The sequence below is a fragment of the Cetorhinus maximus genome, chromosome X (genome assembly GCF_964194155.1).
Source record: "Cetorhinus maximus chromosome X, sCetMax3.hap1.1, whole genome shotgun sequence".
NCBI classification, from domain to species: Eukaryota; Metazoa; Chordata; class Chondrichthyes; order Lamniformes; family Cetorhinidae; genus Cetorhinus; species Cetorhinus maximus.
Genome location: NC_135917.1, coordinates 5,468,004 through 5,493,410, shown reverse-complemented (window position 1 = coordinate 5,493,410; position 25,407 = coordinate 5,468,004). Strand labels below are relative to the sequence as shown.

The window sequence follows — 25,407 nt, the reverse complement described above, 5'->3', positions numbered from 1 at the left end:
TGTTTAAGGAGCTTTGGTGAATTCCTGCAGTGTATCTTGTAGATGGTACACACTGCTGCTACTGTGCGTCAGTGGTGGAAGGAGTGAATGTTTGTGGATATGGTGCCAATCAAGCGGGCTGCTTTGTCCTGGATGGTGTCAAGCTTCTTCAGTGTTGTTGGAGCTGCACTCATCCAGGCAAGTGGAGAGTATTCCATCACATTCCTGACTTATGCCTTGTAGATAGTGGACAGGCTTTGGGGAGTCAGAACGTGAGTTACTTGCCACAGGATCCCTAGCCTTTGGCCTGCTCTTGTAGCTACAGTCTTTATATGGCTAGTCCAGTTCAGTTTCTGGTCAATGGTAACCCCCAGGACGTTGATAGTGGGAGATTCAGCGATGGCAATGCCATTGAACATCATGGAGCAATGGTTATATTTTCTCTTATTGGAGATGGTCATTGCTTGGCACTTATGTGACACGAATGTTCCTTGTCCTTTGTCAGCCAAAACCTGGATCTTGTCCAGGTCTTGCTGCATTTGGACATGGACTGCTTCAGTATCTGAGGAGTCGCAAATGGTGCTGAACAGTGTGCAACCATCAGCGAACATGCCCACTTCTCCCCTTATAATGGAAGGAAGGTAATTGATGAAGCAGCTGAAGATGGTTGGGCCTAGGACACTACCCTGAGGAACTCACTGCAGTGATGTCCTAGAACTGAGATGATTGACCTCCAACAGCCACAGCCATCTTCCTTTGTGCTAGATATGACTCCAACCAGCTAGACTTCCCCCTGATTTCCATTGACTCCAGTTTTGCTAGTGCCCCTTGATGCCACACTCGGTCAACTACTGCCTTGATGTCAAGGGTGGTTACTCTCTCCTCACCTCTGGAGTTTGGCTCTTTTATCCATGTTTGAACCAAGGCTGTAATGAGGTCAGGAGCTAAGTGTTCCTGGCAGAACCCAAGCTGAGCGTCAATGAGCTCATTGCGTGTGAAGTTTTTTGGGACAATCATGGCAACCATTACCTTGCACCTTGTGGTCCCATAAATAGCGATGAGACAAACTGTCAATTAGAAACATAGAAAATAGGAGCAGGTCATTCGGCCCTTCGAACCTGCTCTGCCAGTCAACATGATCATGGTTGATCCCCAATCTCAACGCTGTACCCCTTCAATTTGCAGCCTAGGATTGCTGAACAGAAGACCTGTATTTGGTAGTGCTAATTGAGGGAAAATGTTAGCCGGGTCCTAATCTAATATTTCTCGTTAGTTGTAAATAGCAGGTTTTTTTAAATGCAGTAGTTTTTGCAATTTAAACTGGGTTAATTTGCAACATTTCGGCACACAAGGTAAGATTATTTTTTGTAAATCTTGATTTTCTTTATTGCAGGACCGGTCTGGCCTGAGAGGGCTAATCCCTGGCTCTGGAAATGGGAGATTAATAAATCCAGTGGTAATAGATAAACAGCGATTGTTTCCTCCGGATGAGAATCTGTGTCGGACTCCACAGCCAGGCAATCCCCCCACTGGTGATGTAAACACTCCTCGGTATGTGCGATTTAACTAACACCTATTTGCAGCAAAATGGCCATACGTACTGGTTGATTCAACAGTATAACCTGTTGAAGTGTGTGTAGCTGGCTGAATGTTAACTTTCTTGATCAGTATGTTCTTGACTCAACTAGAAAAGAGGCATTGCTGGATCTGGAGGTGGGACAAGTGGGCCAACTGTCTGCAGAGGAACGTTTGGGCAAGAGTAATCGTATCATGACATTTAGATTGGTAATGGAGAAGAGCAAGGAACTATCTAATGGAGAACATCTAACTTGGAAGAGGGCTCATTTTCATATGGTGAGAAGGGATTTAGCCAGGATAAAATGGAACCAGAGACTGACGAGAAAATCTGTAACAGAGCAATGGATGACCTTTAAGGAAGAGGTGCTTCAGGTACAGGTTAGGTACATTCCAATGAGGATGAGAGGTAAGGGAGCCAAAAACAGGGCTCGTTGGATGATGGGGGAGAAGGATGATGATGAAAAAAAAAAAGGAGGGTGTAAAATGCATGTCAGGTGAATCCTTCAAGTGAAAAATGCAGCAGATTGAGAGGGGAGGTGAAGATGAAAGACTGGAAAAGAGAGAGTATGCGAATAGAATGACAGTGAACATAAAAGGGTACTGTTGGACCCAGTGCCTTTTGGTTTGTTGGGGCTAAAGGATCCGGGTTGCACGCTTATTTTGGGGTGACCGAGTCGGTACGGAGACAGAGAACATCAGGAGATGGTTGTTAGAATAAATGCGTGCTGTTTATTTACAAACTAAACTCAGCAGCTACACTTGTGTACTCACAGCTCAAAACTCTCTGTCTTCACTCTTCAGTGTCTAACTCAAGACTCTCTCTCAGAGCTAGCCTGTGCTACTCTGCAATTGGACATTAAGATCATATCTTATATTACAACATTTGTCTTAAAGGTGTATTACATAGATTGCTACATCCCTCCCCCTTTACTAAAAAATACATTTAAAAATTTTTCAATATATCATGTTATTTACGCAGATCAATTATTTACAAAATCAGTCTCTCTGGGGATTTCCTTATGTGTGTAGAACGTCTCAGCTCCACAGCTTCTGAAGTTTGATTTGGAACCTCCTTTACTAGAGTCGCCTGAGCATCTGGTTCTTCAGTAGGTACCTGTAAATCTGTTTCTTCGACCCTTTCAGGTACAGTCGGCCCTTCAAACACATTTGTACTCGGTTGAGTTCTTTCAACAGTCTCGAACACTTGTGGAATCGTTTCTGGGTATTTGGATTCTCCTCCTCTTATGTGATCCGCATACCTCCTAATTACCCGATCTTTGACTTTCACATGATAGGAAAGAGGTCCGGCTACTGCACTCAGCTCACCGAACAACCATGCTGATCCTTCTCTAAAATTTTTCACAAATACTTTCTCTCCTACATTAAATGTTCTGTCCCCACTGTGACAATCATGTCCCATTTTTTGACTTTGCTGCCAACTTTCTACTCCCCCCGCCCAGGTTTGGCATAATTTGGCTCAGTCTCGATCGGAGACAGTGCTTCATCAACAATTCCACAGGTGTAACATCTGTCATTGAATGAGGGGTGGTTCTATAATGGAAAAGAAATCGTGCTAATTTATTCGCTATTGAATCTCCAGACAATTTCTTCATACCAGGTTTGAACATCTGAACTGCTCTCTCAGCGAGTCCATTTGAAGAAGGGTAGTATGGAGAGGTTTTCACATGAACGATAACGTTGAGGCTTGTAAATCGGCTAAATTCAGTACTTGTGAACACTGTTCCATTATCTGATACTAGCACTTCAGGTAGTCCACTAATTGCGAAACTTTGTCTTAGTTTGCCTATCGTCGCTGAAAATGTGGGTGACCTCACTTCATATATGTCCATCCATTTTGAATGAGCGTCTATGATAAGTAGAAACATTGTTCCCATAAAAGGCCCACATAGTCGATGTGTACTCGTTCCCATGGTCTTCCTGGCCACTCCCAGGGGTGTGACAGGGCTGTTGCAGGTAATTTTTGTACTTGCTGGCACTGCATACAGCTTCTCACTAAGTTTTCTATTTCTCCATCCATTCCCAGCCACCACATATAACTACGTGCTATTGCCTTCATTTTGGAAATTCCGGGATGTACACTGAAGTTCAGATAACAATGGCTTTTGTCCTTTTGGAGGAACAATCACTCGAGCTCCCCACAATAAAATACCTTCTTGGCTGGTAATCTCATATCTTCTCAGGAAATACGGTTTCATTTCCTTAGATTCTTGTTTTTGTGACCAACCATGAAGAATTTGATTTCTCACTTTGGATAAGACTGGGCCTCGGTTTGTCCAATCTTTAATATGTCTTGCACATATCGGTGATGAGTCCGGGAAGTTCAATAACAAAACGAATTCCTGAGGAATTGGAACATCCTCATTTTTTACCTGCAAAGGTAAACGACTGAATGCCTCTGCATTTGCAATTTGGCTTCTGGGTCTATGAATTAAAAGTATATTTATACGCTGCAAATAAACGTATTATTTCTGTTTCTGTGCCTTCTTTCTATGGGCGTTCTTCTTTCTGACACTGACTTTATTCTCAGCCTTTTTTTCGACTTCCTTATTGGCCAGACTAATCTCAGCTGTAAGCTCGACCTGAGTGAACTCAGTAGTTGAGTTTTCCAGAATTTCATCATCTGTCTGCTTCTTAGAAAATTCCGCAACTTTTGCCTCCAAAGCCTCTTAGGTTCCACATAGCTGACTTTTCTGCTCTTCCATCTCTTTTTTGCATTGGTGTGCTGCCTCCTGGAAAATTAAGCATTGTCGTGACTTCTCTGCCAGATAATCCTTCATTTTACTTAGAGAAGTGCAGAACTCTTCCTGTTTCTCTTTATACTTTTCCAGAGGTACATACTTGGACAGAAGGGAAACTGGAAGTGTGTGAAGGTCTTTCGGCAGGTTTTCATTTTTTTCTTTTGGAGTCTTTGCGACAAATCAAGGTTGATTTCCCTCTGCCAGTTTCGTCCTAGTATGCTTGGTCGGTCCTCTGCCTGCTACTACCATCAAGGGTAATCTCACTGTTTGACATCCGTAATGTACTGTGACTTTACATATGCCCTTGACTTGTATGTCTTCTCCCATGTAAGTTTTTAAATTGTCATCAGTTTTTTCTAAATTCAGTTTGCACTCCCTATGATTCAGGTATTTAAAAATATGCTCACCAAACACAGTAGTGACTGCACCAGTATCCACCTCTATTCTTATAGGCTTCTCATTCATTCTCATGGTTACATAGGCTCTGTTCTTCCTACCTTTAAATCATATCACGAATAGATGTCAGGATCTATTACTTAAGGCTTTTCAACGCTGTTTATCTCATTGGGTTTTTGCTTTTGTCCGCAAACCTGCCTGATTCTATCTTTACAATGTCTCATGAAGTGCCCCGCAGAGGAAACATTCGATCTTTTTAAACTGGTTCATTACAAGGTTGTCTGCTTCCATCTCTGTTACTATTATGCCATGTTTTTGCTGCTAAGTTATCCCTTTTAATTTGTCTGCTAGAGGTGGCTGCTTCCCACTTCTGAGTAAAGTTCTGCACTTCTGCGTTCTTTTTGGTTGAGGTTTCCCGCCCAACATGGAGGACGGCGCCATTTTGCACTCCTTGTATGGCGTCTGAGTCTCGCACTGCACCTTCCTTGGCCAGAGCGATTTCCAATGCCTTCTAAAAACCTAAATTTGTTTCAGCCAGTAATCTCTTCTGAATCAAATTTTTGTTTATACCGCACACCAGTCGACCTCTAACATATCTTTGATAGATGTATCGAACTCGCAATGTTCAGTTAATTGCTTCAGACTTGCCACATAACAAGCAACTGTCTCCCCCGCAGCTCTAATTCTTGAATTAAATTTAAACCGTTGCATCGTCACCGACGGCTTGGGCTAGGAATGATTCTCTGCGAGGTTCACTAAGTCATCAAAACTATGAGTCTGGGGCACTGGGTGCCAACAGATTTCAGATTAGTCTGTATGTCTTACTCCCCGATGTGGACCGAAGGATCACGCGTCTCTTCTTCTCCCCCGCAATGTCATTCGCCTGGAAGAAGAACGCGAGGCGTTCAACGTAGTGAGACCAGTTGTCCGAGGTTGGGTCAAAAGGCTCCATTCATCCAAATTGCGGCATGCTCTGAGGGGATGACTTTGGTCAAGAAGGAAATTTTCTTTTACTTACAACTACCATGCGAGGTACGGCCCGATTTCGGTTCTTCTGATTTCCTTCGTCCTTCCTCACTGTTACCTCGTTTTTTCCGTGGCTTTTCGTGCCTTTACTCTCGTTCCAGTTTGTTGAATCCAATGCCCTTGGTTTGTTGGGGCTAAAGGATCCAGGTTGCACACTTATTTCGGGGTGACCAAGTCGGTGCAGAGACAGAAAGCATTAGGAGATCATTGTTAGAATAAACACATGTTGTTTATTTATAAACTAAATTCAGCAGTTACACTTGTGTGCTCACAGCTCAAAACTCTGTCTTCCACTCTTCAATGTCTAACTCAAAACTCTCTCTCTCAGAAGTAGCCTGCACTACTCTGCTATTGGGTATTAAGATCATGTGATCTTACATTACAATGCTTGTCTTAAAGGTGTATTACATATCAGATTATTACAGGTACCCAAAAAGTTTCTACCAGCATGTAAATAGTAAACGGGTAGTAAGAGGTGGAGTGGGTCCTATTAGGGACAAAGAAGATGAGATCTGCTGAGAGGTGCAGGGTGAGGCTAGAATACTTGATGAGTTCTTTGTATCATTGTTTACTAAGGAAGCAGAATCTGACCAAACATCAGTCGAAGTGGAGATGGTGGAGGCAATGGATAGTGTGCAAATTGAAAGGGAGGAGGTACTGGAAAGGCTGGTTATGCTTAGGATTGATAAGTCACCTGGTCCGGATGGTCTGCATCCCAGGTTGTTAAAGGAATTGGGGTGGACATGGCAGAAGGACTTGCCTTAATTTTTCAAGCTTTCCTAGATATGAGGGAGGTGCCAGAGGATTGGAGAGTGGTAACTTATTCAAAGGGTGTAAGGACAGTCCTAGCAATTACAGACCAGTTAGTCTAACATCAGTGGTGCATAAGGTTTTAGAATCCTTAATCAGGGAAAAAAAATCAACATGCACTTGGAAAGGTTTGAGTTAATTAAGGAGAGCCAACATGGATCTGTAAAAAGCAGAATGTGCTTGACTAATACAATTTTTCGATCAAGTAACAAAAGAGGTTAAAGAAGGGAATGCTGTGGATGTTGCCAACATGAATTTTAAGGAAATGTTTAACAACGTATGATATAAAAGGCTGCTTAACAAAATTGATGCTTATGGAATAGGGCCAGTTTGCAGTTGGATGAAAAATTGGCTTCAGGACCGAGTTGTGGTAGATGGTTGTTTTTTGGACTGGAGGGTAGTGGACAGTGGTGTTCCCAAGTGTCAGTGGTAGGACCATTCATTTTTTTGCTATATATAAATGACTTGGATCTTGGAATACAGTGTAAAATTTCAAAATTTGCCAATGACACCAAACTTGGAGGAGTGGCAAAAAGTGAGGATGACGCAAATTGCCTGCAACAGGACAGATAGGCTAGCAGCATGGGCAGACAAGTGGCAGATAGAATTTAATAGAGAAGTGTGAGGTGATGCATTTTGGCAGAAGGGATGAGGAGAGGCAGTGTAGACTTAATGGGCTGGATTTCACAGGGATTGGAGGGGGGTATAGTTGCTTCATCCAACCCCCGCCCCACCCCATCCTCCCAAAGAGTCGGCCAATAGCTGATACATCTAAGACAAAAAGCCTTCCCACAGCCATAACGTGTCGCCAGCAGGCTAAACAAGCGGGACTTCCCTCCCTCAGCGGGAGGAAGTCTTGCCCTTGAGAGCTGCCAGCCAAACTGGTTCAAGAAGGCAGCTCACCAACAACATCTTGAGGGCAATTAGGGGTGAGCATTAAATGCTGGTCTAGCCAGCGATGCCCACATCCCATGAATGAATAATTTAAAAAAATCTCTGGCAGAGCTCAGTGATGGGCGCTGCTGGGAGTGCAAACGGGCCTGTGCAAAACTTCAATGGATTCTGGAACCAGCTAAGTCCCTTTCTTTTAGGGCAGGGAGGGATTGGGTAGCCTGGGGGAGCGGGGTGGTGGGGGTGGTTTGGTGGCCAGGCAGAAAGGAACAAAGTAGGGGGGGGTGGGTAACATCTTTGGGGAGAGGAGTGCCCGAAGGATGTTCTGCCCCTTTCCTTCTTGCCATTTCACAACTTGTGTTTAAAAATAACTACCTCCCCATGCCAACTGTATGATGGTGTGGGTGGCTTAATAGTTGACTCAATTGACCATTCATTTTATTTAAAAAATGGATTGGTAGTCCGCCCACAAACTATATTGTGGGGGTCAGCTCAGGGGTGGGCAGGTCGGTGGTGGGTTTGCCAGCCCTTGTATTTTATGGCACACACAACCCCCCCCTCTCTCTCTCTCTCTCTCTCTCTCTCTCTCTCTCTCTCTCTCTCTCTCTCTCTCTCTCTCTCTCTCTCTCTCTCTCTCCCCCCCACCCTCCACCCCACTGTTGAAAACAGGCAGAGGGGCATAAAATCCAGCTCAATGGCACAATTCTAAAGAGTGTAGAGGAACAGAGGGACCTGGAAGGTGCATGTGCATCAATCTTTGAAGGTGACAGGACTTATTGGGAGTGGTTGGCGAAGCATATGGGATCTTAGGGTCAGCATAACTTCCCTGCTTTTGTACTCAATTGTTTCCAGTTCTGGTCACCACATTTTAGGAAAGATGTGAAGGCACTTGAGAGGGTGCAGAGGAGATTGACCAGAATGGTTCCAGAGATGGGGCGGGGGGGAGGTTTAGTTAGAAAGTTAGGTTGGAAAGGCTGAGGTTGTTCTCCTTGGAGCAAAGGAGATAGAGTGGAGATTTGATAAAGTTGTACAAGATTATGACAGGTTTAGATAAGGCAGGCAAAGAAAAACACTTCCCTTTAGCTGATTGTACAAGCACTAGGCAACACACATTTAAGATTTTAGTCAAGAGATGCAGGGGGAATGTAAGGAAGAACTTTTTTACGCAGTGAGTGTTAATGACCTGGAACTAGCTGCTCATCAGGGTGGTGGATGTGGAAACGATCAGTGATTTCAAAAGGAAATTGGATAGACACTTGAAGGAAGTAAACTTGCAGGGCTATGGGGATCGCGTGGGGGAGTGGGACCAACTGGATTGCTCCGTTGCAAGTTGGCATGGAATCAATGGGCTGAATGGCCTCCTGGCCAAGTGTTTATGCCATGTTGGAGAATGTTAGAGTGACAGTTTTAGTTACTGCTAAGGGTCAAATCCTATTATTAAATAGCATTCTTAGAGTTTTAATGAGGCTTTGAGGATCAAAGATCCAAAATATATTATTCTGTGAAATCCATAAACGAAGGGCCTCTGTTTTAATATTTCCTTGCCTATGTGTTTAACTTAAATCCCTTATTATTCTTGAAGCAGAGAAAACATGACACACCAGGAGGCAGTCAGTAATCTAGGGATTCCTCTCTCCCTTTCCTTCCTCTCTCACGCATACCCTTCCCCCTTCATTCCACAACCCTTTTGCAGCAAGAAGCTTACCAGTACTCAATGCTGAAAGACCGCATGGTTAAGCTGCTTAAATTCTAGCAGTATGTGCATGCACACTTGTGGGGCGGCGGGGGGTGGTCCCCAGGTCTTGGCTGTTGACAACATGGGCCTACTCTTTCTGCACTTGAGTTAAATGGAGTGTGCCCCTCCAGGGATAGAGTGCACAAATATTAAGCAAATAGAAATTGCTTGTGTAGGATTTTTAGCATTAGCTTGGTTTGTGATAGATTTTTTACGCATAAGCGCCTGAAGAGAAAAAAATTGTAGGGCCATGGGGAAAGAGTGGGGGAGTGGAATTAGCTAAATTGCTCTGAATTAGCATGGCTTTGACAGGCTGAATGACCACCTGTGCTGTTACTGTCCTATGATTCTACATCAGACACCCGCCTGACCAAAAAAGATGGCTGGAGATTTGGGAATAGATATTTATTAGACTAAAAGCATTGGGTTTAAGAGCATTTAACAGAATAGACGATGTATATCCATGGGGTTGTTTGGTCATGCAATTGAGGGTTAATAAACCAACCATGTATTTACTGTGCAAGCTTCTACTTTTCCAGTCATTCTCCTCACTTTCTCATAGGAATACTGCCCTGGTTTGATTTTTACTTCTCATCTGCAGAGCTGGCTTTTGGTGTCTTCAGGTCTTTGGTTTCCCCCTGCATTCTATCTAAATCTAGTTAGCAATTAAACAGAGCCATTTCTGTCCTTGCACCTCCTCTTTCTCCCCCCTCCCCTGCCACCACCACCACTGCACTGGACAAAGAAGCTATGCAGCCACATGGTACTAAGTTGCCTACTAATCTACCCCCTTCCCCTGTATACATTGATTTATTTATTAGTTGTAACTTAACTGAAGTCTTTAAGGGATATTGTTCCTCACCACTTGCTGCATGCAAGGAAAACACTTATTTCGCTGTTGAAGCACATCTTTCCAAACCCCTTCTGCCAATGATTTTTTTTCTTTTCCCGCAACTAATAGCATAACCTCTGATTCACTGTGAGTAGCTCCACAGAAGATCAACCAGAGCATAACGAAAGCTATTTTGGCGTTTAGATTTCCCAAGCCTGAACTCTTTTTTGTAGGACCCATTATGAAATGGTTTAATTGCAGCATGTGTTAGGGTTAAGGTTCCTGTGTAGCATGCATCTCAAACCATTTTTGTGGGTGATTCAACCCAATGGATTTGTGGCATATGCTGTGCAGCCACCAAGCAGTGACAACTTGTTTTTGATATGAAAGGGGCTGTGGAACAAGTTTTAACATTGCTCATATGATTGCTGAGCATCAGCAAGTAATTGGCTGTGCATGCTAAATTAGTAAACATCATAATACTTTTACCAAAGCAAAATCCAGCAGATGCTGGAAATCTAAATAAAAACAGAAAATGCTGGAAATACTCAGATCAGGCAGTATCTGTGGAGAGAGAAACAGTTAACGTTTTAGATGGGTGATCTTTCATCAGAACAGGATAAAATCCTAATATCCTGTTTTGACCATAATGTTTTATATTGAAAATTTTTATTGGCGATCAGATTGAAGATTTTTGGAATGATGATATTAGATCGCAGGGAATCACACCTATGACATTGGATCATAGAGAAGCTCACGTCATTAGAAGCCAGTTATGGTAATGAACTTTATTGCTGTGGTCACTTGCATTGTCTAATGGTCTTGATGTAGAATGAGTGTCTTTTTTCCACTTTCAATGCCTGAAATTATTTGACATCAATTTTTTTTAACCAAGCTAATGGGGTGTTAGAATCTGTTTGGCCTTAACATTGCCCCAAATGGAAAGGGAACTCTGACTAAATATTACTGCTTTGCATTATTTCTATTTACAATTGCATTTTTTTTTCTAGACAATCAGGAGTTGGTAGCCCACAAGGATTTCACCCAAGAAGCTTGCCAGCTGCTCAACAGCAACAATGGCAGCAGCAGTTGGTACAGAGACTTCCCGGACAGACTCGTTTCCAGCAACCTGAAGCTTTGCATGTAAACAGACCTGCAATGACCATGCAGATGAACAGCACAGGTGGACTTAACCCTAGAATTGCCACTCAGATCACTTTTCAAAATGCACAGCAACAAATTGTGGCTTCACCAATTCCTGTGAGTCCTCAGTATATAGAACTGAGACACAATTCCCAACGCTTACCCATTGCCGCCCAATTGGCACAGCGTACTCCCCAGCCAAGACCACGCCTTCCGATACCAAATCAAGAAATCAGTCCATTTGTCCACCAAATGCAGGGATGCAAGGTGATGTCGAGAGGTCCAGGTACAACTTTGCCGCAGTCACCAGTTGGAATTACACTCTTGCCCCAGCAGAATATTTCTGCTCCATTGCCATCCTCACCTCATTCAGTGGAAGTATCAAGCGCCCATCAACATATCCAGACAAAAGAGCCATTAGATTCCACTGTACAAGCTGAATCACAGCAGACATTTCAGACTACTTCGTCGACAACGTCATCCACTTCTAGTTGCTGCTCGGACAGTTTGAAGGACAGCTCAGCATCCTTTCCACTTAACTCTGTCCCATCGATCTCCAATGTAGTTACAGAGCATGCAGAGTTGGATCCTCGAAAGATCCCTTGTGATGACTCCGTAGAAAAAGCCTTAGATGAAGAACTCGATTCACCTAAAGAGCTAGATGAAGAAGATGACCTTGCCAATCTGAGTCTTGACCCAGACAGTAAGACAGACGATGAGCTTGGTAACCTTGATAACCTAGAAACAAATGACCCCCACCTAGATGACCTCCTGAAGTGTGAAGAGTTTGATCTGTTGGCTTACACTGACCCTGAGCTAGACACGGGTGATAAAAAGGACATATTCACAGAGCAGCTGCGTTTAGTGGAATCTGCAAATGAGAAAGCAGAGGAAGGTCAGGACATACTGACTGATCAGGATGCTGTGGACCCAGCAATTAAATGTACAAATGATAAAGTCAACAAACCTGATTTGGAAAAGACAGAGAAGGGAGAGGAGCATGAAAAAGCAATGGCTAAATCAGATGCCATTGCAGATACTCTGTCCACTTCTGATAGGGTTATGTGTGAGTCAATGAATAATGTAAATTCGGAGACTAACACTGGCAGTCAGTGCAGTGATCCAGTCAGCAGGGCCCCATCTACTGACAATTCTCCTAAACCTACTCTTGATCTAGTACTAAAGGTTGAAGAGAACATTTCCCAAAATTCAGCTTGCCAGTTTGTAGCAAGTACGTCCAATGCGCAGACAGTTTTGATAAAATCAGAAAGTCCGCCGAAGGGTGATGATGAGAGAGGGGCAGTGTCAATGCTACTTAGTATGGGAACTGGGCTTAGTGTTAACACAAGTGTAGCACTGTGTCAGGCAACTACATGTACTACCAGTGGAACACAAACTACTACTCAAAGTAGTACAGTTGCTTCAAGTGGCCATCGGACTGCACGCATTCCCAGCAATGGGCATTCTAACTTGGATTTAGAAAGTATACCCTGCACATCTTCAGCTCAGATAGTGTCCAAGATGCCACTGGCTGTCCAGTCTAGGCCGCCATTGGGTAAACTTGGGCTAGACGAGATGTGCCAACATGTGTCCAGCATGGAGCCAAAACGTCGATCTGTGGATGACCTTGTCAAAGTAGAGAGTTCTTTGGAAGCAAGTGAGCTTCCACTGCTTCTCCATGATTTGCTTGAGCAAGAGAAAATGGAACTGCAGCAGCAGCAGCAATTGGGAGGATCACAGTGTGTACCTACACCACAACAGCAGCAGCATTCAAAGGCCCTTCCAATTCTGCAACAGCAGCAACAACTTGAAGTTTCACATCAACAGAGTCATCCAGGACTTTCTCAACACCTTCCAACAACACAGCAATCTCAGCACCTTGAGGGGCCACCACAGAATTTAAACCTGCCACAGCAACATATCCTAGGAGTGATACAGCATCATCACTTGGGGATCCCACGATCTCTTCCATCTGCACAACAGCAACAGTTGACAGCATCACAGCAACGGCTTGGAGCCTCACCACATGTAGTCATGTCCCAACAGCAGCAGCATGTGGTAACAGGGCAACATCCACCACAGCAGATAGTGGCTTCACAGCAGAGTCAACATATGACCTCACCGCAATTGCTGTCAACTCAGCAGTTAGCTGTATCGCAATTGGGCATCATGCAGCAGACGCAGCAAGTTGTGATGCAACAGCAGCAACAATTAGCCAATGCTTTCTTCCCAGATACAGGTACAGTAGGTAATGAGCAAACTTGCAGATAATATTGGGTTCTTCCTGGTTAGCCAGTATTGGCTGCTGTACTAAATTAGCGTAGAAATGTCAGGAAGCTGTCTTCCTGTTCCGGTAGTTCAGGTGGGCAGTAAAGACCCCACAGCACTGTGAAAGAAGAGTATGTTTTCCATGTATTTTTGGCCATCATTCCTCCTGCGAGCAGCACCAAAAAAAAAAACCAGAATATAGCTCGTCATAAATCTCATGGCTGTTTATGGAATCTTGGTGTGCGCAAAATGGCTGTCGTGTTTACTGTCACAGTGCTTCAAAGTAATTCATTGTACGTGAAGTGCTTTGAGACGTTTGAGAGATTTGATAATGCTCTATAAAAATGCAAGTCATTTTATGTTTACTTTTTTCATAATTTCAATTGCAGTCATGCAGAATATATGCACAGTGGATTAGGGTGGGGGGTTTTGTGTTCATTTTTAAAGCCAATTTTATGTTTCCACCATTTCAGTTTTGTTCACCCAACAGTTTCCCATAATTTATTCAAACTGTACTTGTGCTTTGCAGTGCTGTTTAATCAAGTTTTACATCAGTTTTGGGGCTGAAAATGATAGAATTCCAAAGAATTTAAACAAGTTACCATTAACAAATGGAGGCAGCAGTTACAATCACCATAACTCTTCAGAAATAAAAAGATAACTGCAAATGCTAGAAAATACACAAGCATGAAAGCCAGAAATGTGTTCTTCTGGAATAATTAGGACTAATTGCTGAAGGTCAACAGGTTTAATGTTTGTTTGCGTTATTCTGAATCCACTGCAGATCAGTCATAATAATTAATTTTGTTTGGCCAACATTTTTTTCATTCCTCATCCTCCACACTCCAGGAGTATTGCCTATCTTGATATATTCCAGGTAAACAATGTGCTGTGCCTGCACATGAAGAATGTCATCAGGGTGTTGCAGATAGGTGATGCTGCATGTGATCTCCTCTTGCAACATATGGACCCCCAGGACATGTCACTGTACCACTTTGTTGTTTCCCAGCTTAAAAATTTTTTGTTTTTCATATCATATTCTGCCAGCAAAATTTTGATGAGATAGCATTATGCATTCTGTTAATCTGGCCTGTCCAGATTTTTGTATTATCCTTTTCAGGAAGCTTAAGGCGTCAGTACTGAGAGATAAAACACGTTAAACTTGCGCTATTCCTTTCAGGTACAGCATACAAAAGAAAGAAAAGCTATTGTATTTAGGTTGTTTTCATAGTTAGACTATTCACATATTGATTTGAAAAAAGCCCAACCAGCTGTACTGTGAATACTCCTTCCATGGTTGTAACCATCTTTATACCAGTTGATAGAGTGGTTATTCCTATATAATGGAAGGGTTTTATGGGCTCCTTCAACCCATATGATGAGTGAGGGATGCCTACACCAACCAGACAGGAGTATCCTGCTGGATGTATACCCAGAATTCAGGAACTAGGACTCTCTGTGGAGTTGGGTATATATCTTGCATCTTCTGACTCTGTGGCAGGAATGCTATCACGAAGCTAAAGGCTCGCTCGCTCCCCGTTCTTTAGGTTATATGGTAACATCAGTGGTCAATCAAGTGCTGCTTAGGTCCTGAGGTCACACCCCACTCCCCAATATTGTGAGAAAATAAAGTGGTCAAAAATCAAAGAGGATAAGCATACAAGGGTTAAAGCACCATCTTGGAACTTTGCACTCAGTAGTGTGTATTTACATTGACCCATGGCCATCCTTTGTTGGTTAGCAAGGAAGGCTGTGCATTAAAATAAAGTTATAATTGTTCCAGGATGTTTGTGCCAATACCTACAACAGGCTTTGAAATCTCTGCAAAATGCATTCGCATTTGCAATAGGTCATTCACATTTTTCAAACCTTTGTGATCACTATGAATACATGTGGCTGAAACATGATGCAGCTTGGAGTGCATGGGCGATTTATTTAAGTGTGAGGACCCCTTTAAAAAATTTTTTGTGCAGTCATGCATGTGTAGTAATTTAAAGGGGCCTACTTGTGTGCAGCCTGCGCCATAAGACTTTCAGGTTGCTGCGCGAGTACACAGCTAAGAGAAAATATCGACAGCTGGTATCATGATAAACAGGATATTGTTTGGGTTGAATTGCCTTTAAGGTGGCGAACTGGAAAAGGAAAATCACAACCAAGTTTATCTCTTTGGCAGAGTCCACAATTCAGGACCTGAGACCCAAGCCAGTTTGGTTTATTAATGGGAATTGGAGGGTTGACCTGTTACAGGAGGCTGCACTCAGCTCTAAATATCTTTGCAAATCACCCTAATGGTTAGGGTGATTCTACGTGGACATGCAGCAAGGAGTTTACCAGTGCTGTATGGTTTTAACTGGTTGAAGTCTAGCAGTACTCCTCCTTGCACTTGAAAATTCCTACACCTTTGCTGCTGTCAACTTGGCACAAGCTCTCTGGACTCCTAAGTGCGATATGTTCCTATGGGGAGAGTATAAGACCATATTAGTAGAAACTCTACCTTTGCTGCTGTCTGGGTTTCTCTGACTTGTTTTGGAGACTCTAAGCACATTGCTGGGTTTCCACACATTGGATATTTGGCTAGCAAAATACAGTGGCATGTCAAATCTGACTGGTATGCAAAATACACTTATAAGGAACAGCTGCACAGTATTTGCCACATTAGTCAGAACAGCACAGTAAAATTAGGAAACCTAGTCAAAAATGCGCTGACACCCACTGGTGGTAAGAATCTTTCATTTCTCAGTGCAGAGATCATTGGCACCAGGAGTATGTTAATACTGGTGAACAAAAAGACATTATTCGCACAAAATTGTGACAAATACTACATAAGCCCATCTTTACTTATATACTAAGTTCTCTGACTGCACCATTTTCACTGTGTTATCCCTTTGAGACACCTACAGATTCTCTTTTGAGAAAAGCGGGATTGAGGAAACAGATTCAGGGGTGTATCTGACACCCCTGGATGTTATACTAGGGAACCAAGCATGCAGCATAGCCAATTTAACTCTTTGAATAAGGCAATCAGTAAGTTGGCGTGAGAGATAAGAGCCATGATCCTGCCATAATTGGGCAGACAGCCTCTCCACAGCCTGTAGCTGATGTACCCATTGGCCTACAGACAACCAGAAATCTGACTCTCCCAGGAAAGAGACGGAAGATGATAAATTGCTCAGACACGTTGAGCCAAAGTTTCAAATACACAAAAGCATTTAACACAAGTTGTCCAATGCCTGAGTGTACTGGTCCCAGTATACTTGACCCTGGATTGGAAGTTTTCCTCTGGATCTTATGTAGTTCTACCATGAATTCTTCATGGCTGATTTCTTAGAGTGCAATCATAAAGGTCTTGGCCGATGTAAGTAAATGTACCAACGTCGATCCAATTGGGTTAGGAGGGCATACCACTATGCCCATTGGATAAAGTTTATTCACGCAGTTTCTGAAACAAATGGCAGTATTTTATGTCCGCTGCACCTGATTGAGGACCAAATGCAGGCTGCCATTCTACAGGAAGAGGCAGCAATCTGCTGTCATCTCAGCATCAAAATCTATGACTTCCAGTTTATTGCTCCACAAACTGGCTTAACAGTCGCTTGGTAGTACAGAAGTTTATTATTGCTGAAAAGAAAGACATGTTGCCAAAGCATTTCATCTTGCACTCATCAGGACAAACACAATGCCAAATTTCAAATGGCCGCAACAATTTATACTACAGGAGAAAAGGGTGTTGATTGGCCAATCAAGAGTCGACTTGCAACCAAGGTGTTGCCATGGATAAAGCAACGGGGAACTGTATGCTCCCCAAAACACTCGAGTAATTCAAAAAAGACGCAAGGCTTGAACATATTCCTTTTGCTTGCAGAGAATGGGTCCCTGCATATGAATGTATGTTGCTTCTAGCAAGTGTAAATGAGACCTGTTACAAACTCTCGACTGTCTTAAATTGGTTGTTAGTGTAGATGTTAGCGCACTCAGGATTGTTTGCCAAATGCTGCCCAATTGTAGAATTGCATCTAATAGTAGATATTTTGTTTTGGATTTTACAAGTGTGATCTGGTTGAGCATGGCCTGTACTCTGCCTACTACAAACAACCGAATGAATCAAACAGCATGTTCTATCAGCCAATTGTTGGGACGCACGGCTGCATACCTGGCATTGCACTGGCACTGAAATCCATACATGACCTTGCTCAATTGTGTGGTAGGCAGAACATCCTTTTGGACCGACAGCAGCATCCTGTTGGTAGAAAATACCACTCACATAGCCACTGCATAGTGGTAGCGTAAAACGGCTTGCTTAACCTGTTCAAATTTTTGAGAGAATTTGCTTTTGCAGTGTAATTTGAGGTAGACCGGTCACTTTTTTTAGGTTCGAAAGTGGAAGCCTTTGGCCCATTTACAAGTTTGCGAGATGCACGGTGAACAATGAGCTGATCAGGATAGCCATTGTCCCCAGGATAGCTTTGATGCGCTCTTATTTCTCAGTCAAGCGCAAGGTGAGCAAATAGCTTGGGCCCGATTTTCAAGATTGCTGATAAGGCCAATCTTGCGCATGGAGCTATATGAATCTCAACGCGTACAATGACCAGTGATTTATAGGCTTGCAATAGACAGTAGTGGAAAACCCATTAGTGGGCCTCAACTAGTATGTTGAGGAAAGGGAGTGCATTAGACTGCTCTGTTTCAAAAGTGAATTTGCGTGCAGGATGGAGCATATTAAGGCGTGTAAGGGAATCGTTACACACATTTGCAGATTCAAAGATTGCGAAAGTATCATCTACGTATTGGAAATATGCATGGGATAGGAGGTTAGGGCTCATTCCATCAAAAACACATTTCTCGTGGAGACTAATGAAAGTATCAGCAATTGCTGGACCTGGAGGGGATCCTACGGCTACACCATCTATTTGGGCATACATGGTGTCATTAAAACTGAACTCGATTGCAAGAGTTGCTAAGTTCATATGTTCAATGAATACAGATTCAGAAAATGGCATCAAGTCTATATTGCCTTGATATAGCAACGCGGTGCAAATGTAAATGGCTTCCTTCAGTGGCACGTTTGTAAATAAGCTTGCAATGTGCATGAATTTCAGTGCCGGTGCGATGCTAGGTACATAGGCCTATGTCCTGATGATTGGCTGATTGAATCTTCAGTTGTTTGCAATAGGCAGACCGTACTCAACAAGCCCATGCTTGCAAAACCCAAAGCAAAATGTCTGCTGTTAGATATGATTCTGCAATTGGACAGCACTAGCTGAACAATCCTGTGTGTGCTAATAGCTACACTAACAACCGATTTAAGATAATCAGTTAAGCTCGTAACATGGCTCATTTACGTGTGCTGGAAGTGACATACAGTCATACACATGGACCTGTTCTCTGCAAACAAATAGAATATGTTCAAGCCTTGTGCCTTTATTGAATTACCTGGGAGCTTGGGGAGCCTATAGTTCCCTGTTGCTTTCTCCGTGGTAATGCTTGGCCAATCAGAGTTGACTTGCCAACCAATCAACACCCGTTTCTCCTGTAGCATAAATTGTTATTTGAAATTTGACATTTTTTCATTTGTCCTGGTGAGTACAAGACGAAAAGCTTTTGTCAGTATGTGTCTCTTTTCAGCAATAGACTGGCAGTACTGCATTTGGTGTCTTTCCACTGGGCATAATAACAGCAACTATAGCTTCCCATGGGGATTTATGAGAGACAGGTGGAGGATATACTGGAATCTTATAAACAGCAAAAGTTGACAGAGATGGGTATTATTCCAGGGATGGCTAGGAAAAGGTAGGTTCTCTTTTAGAGCTCCCTTCCTCAACTGAGAGGGCATTGAAAAGCCCGTTGTAACTGCAGCCTTTTCATGGTGCCCACTAACTTAAAACAATATCCACTCCTGGGCATTCTCTAGTGGGATATGGACTACATTCCCATCGGAGCCACTTTCAGGAATTTGCGGCTTTTTGAAGAGACATGGGTCCAAGAGCATGGAGGAGAGTTACTCACTTCATTTCAGAAGTACACCTCCAATGCCAGGCAAGAAGAGACAAATGGCTGCCATTGTGGATGATGGCAAGAGTTTACCCCAGTTGTGAGGGAGCAGCCTCCTTCTGCAGATATTTTGTTGAAAGACAAACGCCGTGAACTCAATCTCAAAGTTCAGCATTGATTCCTAACACAGGAATAATTTCAAGTGGCAAACTCAGCAGTGTATATACTTCACTCTTGCATGTGTGCTTGCAGTGCATCTCCGCGCACTTTGATCATTAGCTTTTTGCTCACCAACGCTTGAGGTCTCACAGCACTGCCCTGTGGCAGATGCTAAATGCAGCCTGACACTTTGGATTCTTAGTCAACCATGAGCTGCCCTAGCTACAACCTAAGCCAGAGCTAATGCTTTGAGGGAATTGTTTTGTACAATTCAACAAGTTTAAGGTATTCATTAATCTGGTAACCCCTTTTCAGCGAGTCATGGCTGCCAGTAAAATGTTATTTAAATGTTTTTTAGACTATGGGCAACAACCATCATTATAGTTCTCAAAGCATGAGTTCAGTTGCACTCCTGGAAATCATGCAGAGCCTCTTTCCCAGCCAATAAAAATGGATCAGGCCTTGACCCTCACATCACTGCAGCACAATGCAATCCCCTTTTGCTGCCTTCTCCAAAGACATTACCAAGCATAGCAAGTGGCACCCAACTGGTACTGGCACTTAGGGCAAATGGTCAATAGGGCAGTGCACTTGGCTCATCGGTTGATCAAAATTTAGGGCAGTAAGACCAGCTCCAGAGGAACAAACTGGATGTTCTCTTTGAGCTTGATGACCAACCTGGTGATAGTACAGAAGCAAGTCAATCCTTCAAAGAACACTTGGTAATCCACTGTTTAGGCAAGCAGACTAGTGTACTCAATGGCAGTGTTGATGAATGAACATCCAATTTGGCTTATTGGGCTGGTCTAGTTTAAGTTTCTGGTCAATGTTAACCATAGGATGCTGATGGTGGATTATTTAACGATGATAATGCTGCTGAACATCGAGGGGCGATGGTTAGGTTCTCTTTTGTTGGAGATGGCCATTGCCCGGCACTTGTGTGGCGTAAATATTACCTGCCACTTATCAACCCAAGCCTAAATGTTGTTCGGGTCTTGCTGCGTATCGGTAAAATTAAAGAGGATGTTAACAAAGTTGCAGAATGGGCGTGTGAATGGCAAATAAGTTTCAATATGGATAAGTGTGAGATGTTGCTTTTTGGTCCAAAGAATAAGGAGGCTGTCTACTCATGGTGAAAATAATGACTTAGAGGCACAAAGGGGTACAGATTCACAAATCATTAACAGTAACAACACAAGTTAACAAGGCCTTAAAAGAAGTGCAGACAAGACACTGGAGTTCATTTCTACAGAGGGGGAATTTAAATGCAGAGAAGTAACTCACCACCTGACTTCCCAAAGCCTGTCCACCATCTACAAGGCACAAGTCAGGAGTGTGGTGAAATACTTTCCACTTGCCTGGATGAGTGTAGCCCCAACAACACTCAAGAAGCTCGACACCATCCAGGACAAAACAGCCCACTTGATTGGCACCTCACCCACAAACATTCACTCCCTCCACCACTGACGTACAGTGGCAGCAGTGTGTACCATCTACAAGATGCACTGCAGCAACTCACCAAGGCTGCTTAGACAGCAGCTTCTAAACCCACGACCGCTACCAACTAGCATGATAAGGGCAGCAGATGCATGGGAACACCACCACCTGCATGTTCCCCTCCAAGCCACTCACCGTCTTGACTTGGAAATATATCGCTGTTCCTTCCCTGTCACTGGGTCAAAATTCTGGAGCTCCCTTCCTAACAGCACTATGGGTGTACCTTCACCACATGGACTGCAGCCATTCAAGAAGGCAGCTCACCACCACCACCTCGAGGGCAATTAGGGATGGGCAATAAATGCTGGCCTAGCCAGCGAAGCCCACTTCCCATGAATGAATAAAAAAAGTTGTTAAACCTTGGTTAGTCCACACTACTGTACACAGACCTGGTCGTCTAATTACGATAAGGATATCACACTGGAGAAAGTAAAAAGATGATTTGCAGGAGGGTACAACTATCAGGAAAGACTGAACAGGCTGGGGCTGTCTTCTCTAGAAAAGAGAAGACTAAAAGATGACCTGTTAGAGGTCTTTAAAATTATATATAGGGTAGATATGGGAAAAATGTTTACACTTGTGGGGAGTCCAGAACTGTGGGCCAGGAAGATCAAGATAGTCACTAATAAATCAAATAAGAAATTCGAGGGTGTGGTTAGAATCTGGAACTTGCTACCATATAGAGTAGTTGAGAGGAATAGCATTGTTACATTTAAGGGGAAGCTAAATAAGTACTTGAGGGGTAAAGGAATAAAAAGATATGCATATGGGGTGAGAGAGTCTCTTGTGGAGTATGAATACTGGCATAGACCTGTTGGGCCGAATGGCTTGTTTCTGTGCTGTAGACCTTTTAAGTAATTGTGTAATTCCAATGCAGTGTCAATGGAATATTCAATACTGGAGTAGACAGTTGTTTGGATTCTGAATGGCATGTATTTCAGGTACAGAACAGGTGCAGAGGTTTTTAGAGGGGTTGGCGGGAGTGACATTGTATTACTAGTATTGAAACTAACAACATGGGGAAGAATAAAATTCAGGCATTGCAAAGAGTTCTCGAAATGAGAGGTAGATTAAGAAATAGAACTTCAGGTATTGTTGTTGTCCACACTTAATTCAAAGATGGCATCCGCTCAGTGTCATGAGTTTCTGCCATGGGTCTTCATGTATCTGACCAAGCCAATTCTTGAACCACAGATCTTTAGGCACATGGGGCAGGGCATTTCACGTGATAGTGTTCCTTTTCTTCTCTGCCGCTGCTCTGCCTTATTATTAAGGCATTGGGACTCGAAGCACGATGCAGTTTGTTGGACAAGTTGCCATTGAGTGGTTAGTAGAAAGCTCCTCCTAGTCATTAAGGTCAATGCTGCTGTACTTCAAGAAGAGCTTTAGTGTCTTTGAAGTGTTTTCTTTGTTCTCCCTGGAACATTGGCCATTTGAAAATTGAGAGAACAGGACCTGGCAGGGGAGAGAGTTTTTAACAATCTGAACACAATGGCCAGTCCATCAATGTTCATTTTGCAGGAGTTTTGCCTGAATGCTTGTGAAGAAGGACACTAGTCTTTATTCAGCAGTCCTCCCACTGAATTGAATAGTAAGCTCAGAATTGCTTCCAGTGCCATGAGCTAGTCAGTACAGTGCAATTCTTCTACCTTCTGTACACCTAAAGTTTGATTTCCCTTCCGAGCTGCATACTATACTCTTGCTTTTCCTTTCCCCATAACATTAGTTTAAACCATCCACAGTTCTAGTTAACCACACGGTGAGTATATTGGTCCTAGGCCCTATTCAACTACCTGTTGATCTGCCAGTGCAGCTCACTTCTGTCCTAAGAGTTTGAACCCTTCCCTTCTGCAAAATGCCTCTAACCACTATTTTCTCGAACAAAAGCACACGCTAAATCTACAAAAGCAAAATACTGCGGATGCTGGAGATCTGAAATAAAAACAAAAGTGCTGGAAGTACTCTGGTCAGGGAGCATCTGCAGAGAGAGAAACCAGTAATGCTTCAGATCGATAGGGAAAAAAAGGGAGGCTCTGGTTCCATTGGCAGTTAGTCTTCAGTTATTGGTAAAAGCCCTAAAGGCAGTTTTATCAAACGGAATTACTAAGCACTAGGAAAAAACATGAGTTAACTAGGGCCAATCAACTGGGATTTCTGAAAGGCAGGTTGTGCTTGAGAAACTTTTTTTATAGCATTCAAATTGGAATCATGACAGGTTATGACGAGAATTGTGACAACTGCAGGAGGGCTTAGTCGGAACTCAACAATCTCTCAATAATTGAAGATAATTGTTTCTCAGTGCAAAAAAAAGAGTTTTAAGATTGGCCATGTCTTTTTTTACATAGTATTTACAGCACAGCAACAGGCCATTCAGCCCAACTGGTCCATGCTGGTGTTTAAACCCCACCGTTCTCCCTTGTGCATTTATTGAGCTTCCCTTTAAAAGTTTGTTTCCCTATTTAGAAAAATTGTATTTAATGTTCAACATGGAGGTCTGATTATCACCAAAAATGGAGGTTGAATTTTCTTTTTGCCTGTAGCCTTCATGTCAGGTTGTGCCTTGCAAAATGTTTTAAAGGCACCCTGCAGAAAATGACCAAGCTGGGTGGACTGGTCATCATGCACTTCACACTTGACCTGCTTAACTGGTAGAGTTGTGAGCTTTTTCCAACCCTTTGACGGTACCAATTTAATAGAGTCTCATGGGTGCTGGAATAGTCCTGGCTCCATTGCCTTCTCTTTCCCTCAAAGTGCGGAGAAAAATGGAGAAAATACAAAGATGCAGAGAGCAAAATAAAAGGTAACCTAGCAGGAAGATAGAGATGCGATAAGAAAATACTGTCACCTGGCTGTCATAGCAGCCTACATTGCAAGCCCAGCTTGTTGATTTTAGCTATGCTTATGTATCTGCCATAAGGCATCGGCTCATATGACTCAACTGAAAATCCCCCCACTCGTCTAATGTTGACAAGTTTGAGGATCACTGATTAGATGTCAGGCAGATGGTATCTAATGCAGGCAAACGTTAGCATAGACAGAACAAGGGTACTGATGAGTCCTCATGTAAAGCAAGCAGGAACAATAACATAAATTAATTGGTAAGATGACGTTCGAGATTAAGCATCTGCTCACAAATAGGTCTGTCATGCTGGAGAAGCAGGTGCACAGATCAGATCAGACCCACAGAGCACCCTGACTCGGTCGCTGTCCTCAAATCCATGGACGCTCCCCAAGCCACATAGTGGAGCACAAAAGGAGGCAGTTTGTCCATCCAGTCTGCGCCTGCCTTTTCATTGAGCAGGACTAATTGGATAGCTGTATGATCAGTTGACAGATGTAGGGGTACATTAAAGTTTTGTGAAATGAAAAGATATGGTAAGTGATGTTCCACAGGGGGCTGCTGTACACGGAAATGATGTCTACTTGGCAATTGAGGGAACGTTATTGAAATTTACTGATGACATCAAATTGGAATCATGACAGATTATGATGAGACTTGTGACGAACTGCAGGAGGACATAGTAGGAACTTGACAATCTCTCAGTAATCAGAGAAGATTGTTTCTCAGCGCAAAAAAAGGAGTTTTAACATTAGCCATGGCTTTGAGCATTTAGGTGGCTGTCAATCCTAGAGAGATGTAATTTACCGCAAAGCTGACATATGAAAGACAGCCCAGTTGATATTGTAGCAGCAGCAGGCTGTTACTGTTTCTTGTATGATTCTCTTCTTTGATAATCCTGGCTTGTTCAAAGTGGCTATTCTATGCCTGTATACAGATTGGCACAGTTTGCAGCCTTTGTTTTCCTCCCATGCCTTGATGTTCATATCGCATTTCTTCAGGCTTAGATTTCAAACCTTTTTCTCCCAACTGCCAACGCTTCACTTGCTGGAGGTCAGTTCTGAATAAAGTAGTTGTTTTGAGACTCTGGAGGCATCTGTTGAACATACGTGGCCAGAGCAGCAAAGTTGAGCTTTGACAACTGTAGCTTCAGTACTGGTACAACCTGTTTTTAAGAAGACCAGCACATTAGCTTAATGATCTTCTGAGTGAACTTGAAGGATCTTGCATAGAGCAGATTGAGGGACCATGTGGTCGCTGGCTAGGCCAGCATTTATTGCCCATCCCTATTTGACCTTGAGAAGGTGGTGGTGAGCCGCCACCTTGAACCACTGCAGTCCATGTGGTGTGGGTACACCCACAGTGCTGTTCGGGAAGGAATTCCAGGATTTTGACCCAGCGACACTGAAGGAACGGTGATGTATTTCCAAGTCAGGATGGTGTGTGGCTTGGAGGAGCATTCCAGATGATGTTCCCATGTGTCTGCTGCCTTTGTCCTTCTAGATGG

The 25,407-nt window shown here is 43.2% G+C and overlaps 1 protein-coding gene across 13 annotated transcripts in view; it reads left to right on the top strand.

The window, feature by feature from the left end:
• kmt2d (lysine (K)-specific methyltransferase 2D) overlaps window positions 1–25,407 on the top strand; it is a 235,081-nt gene that overhangs the window by 139,382 nt on the left and 70,292 nt on the right. For all 13 annotated transcript variants that reach the window (XM_078534392.1, XM_078534393.1, XM_078534388.1 and 10 more), the window contains 2 exons: window positions 1,373–1,530; window positions 11,017–13,388. In XM_078534392.1, the coding sequence (XP_078390518.1) occupies window positions 1,373–1,530; window positions 11,017–13,388 (2,530 nt within the window). The remainder of the gene's footprint in view (window positions 1–1,372; window positions 1,531–11,016; window positions 13,389–25,407) is intronic.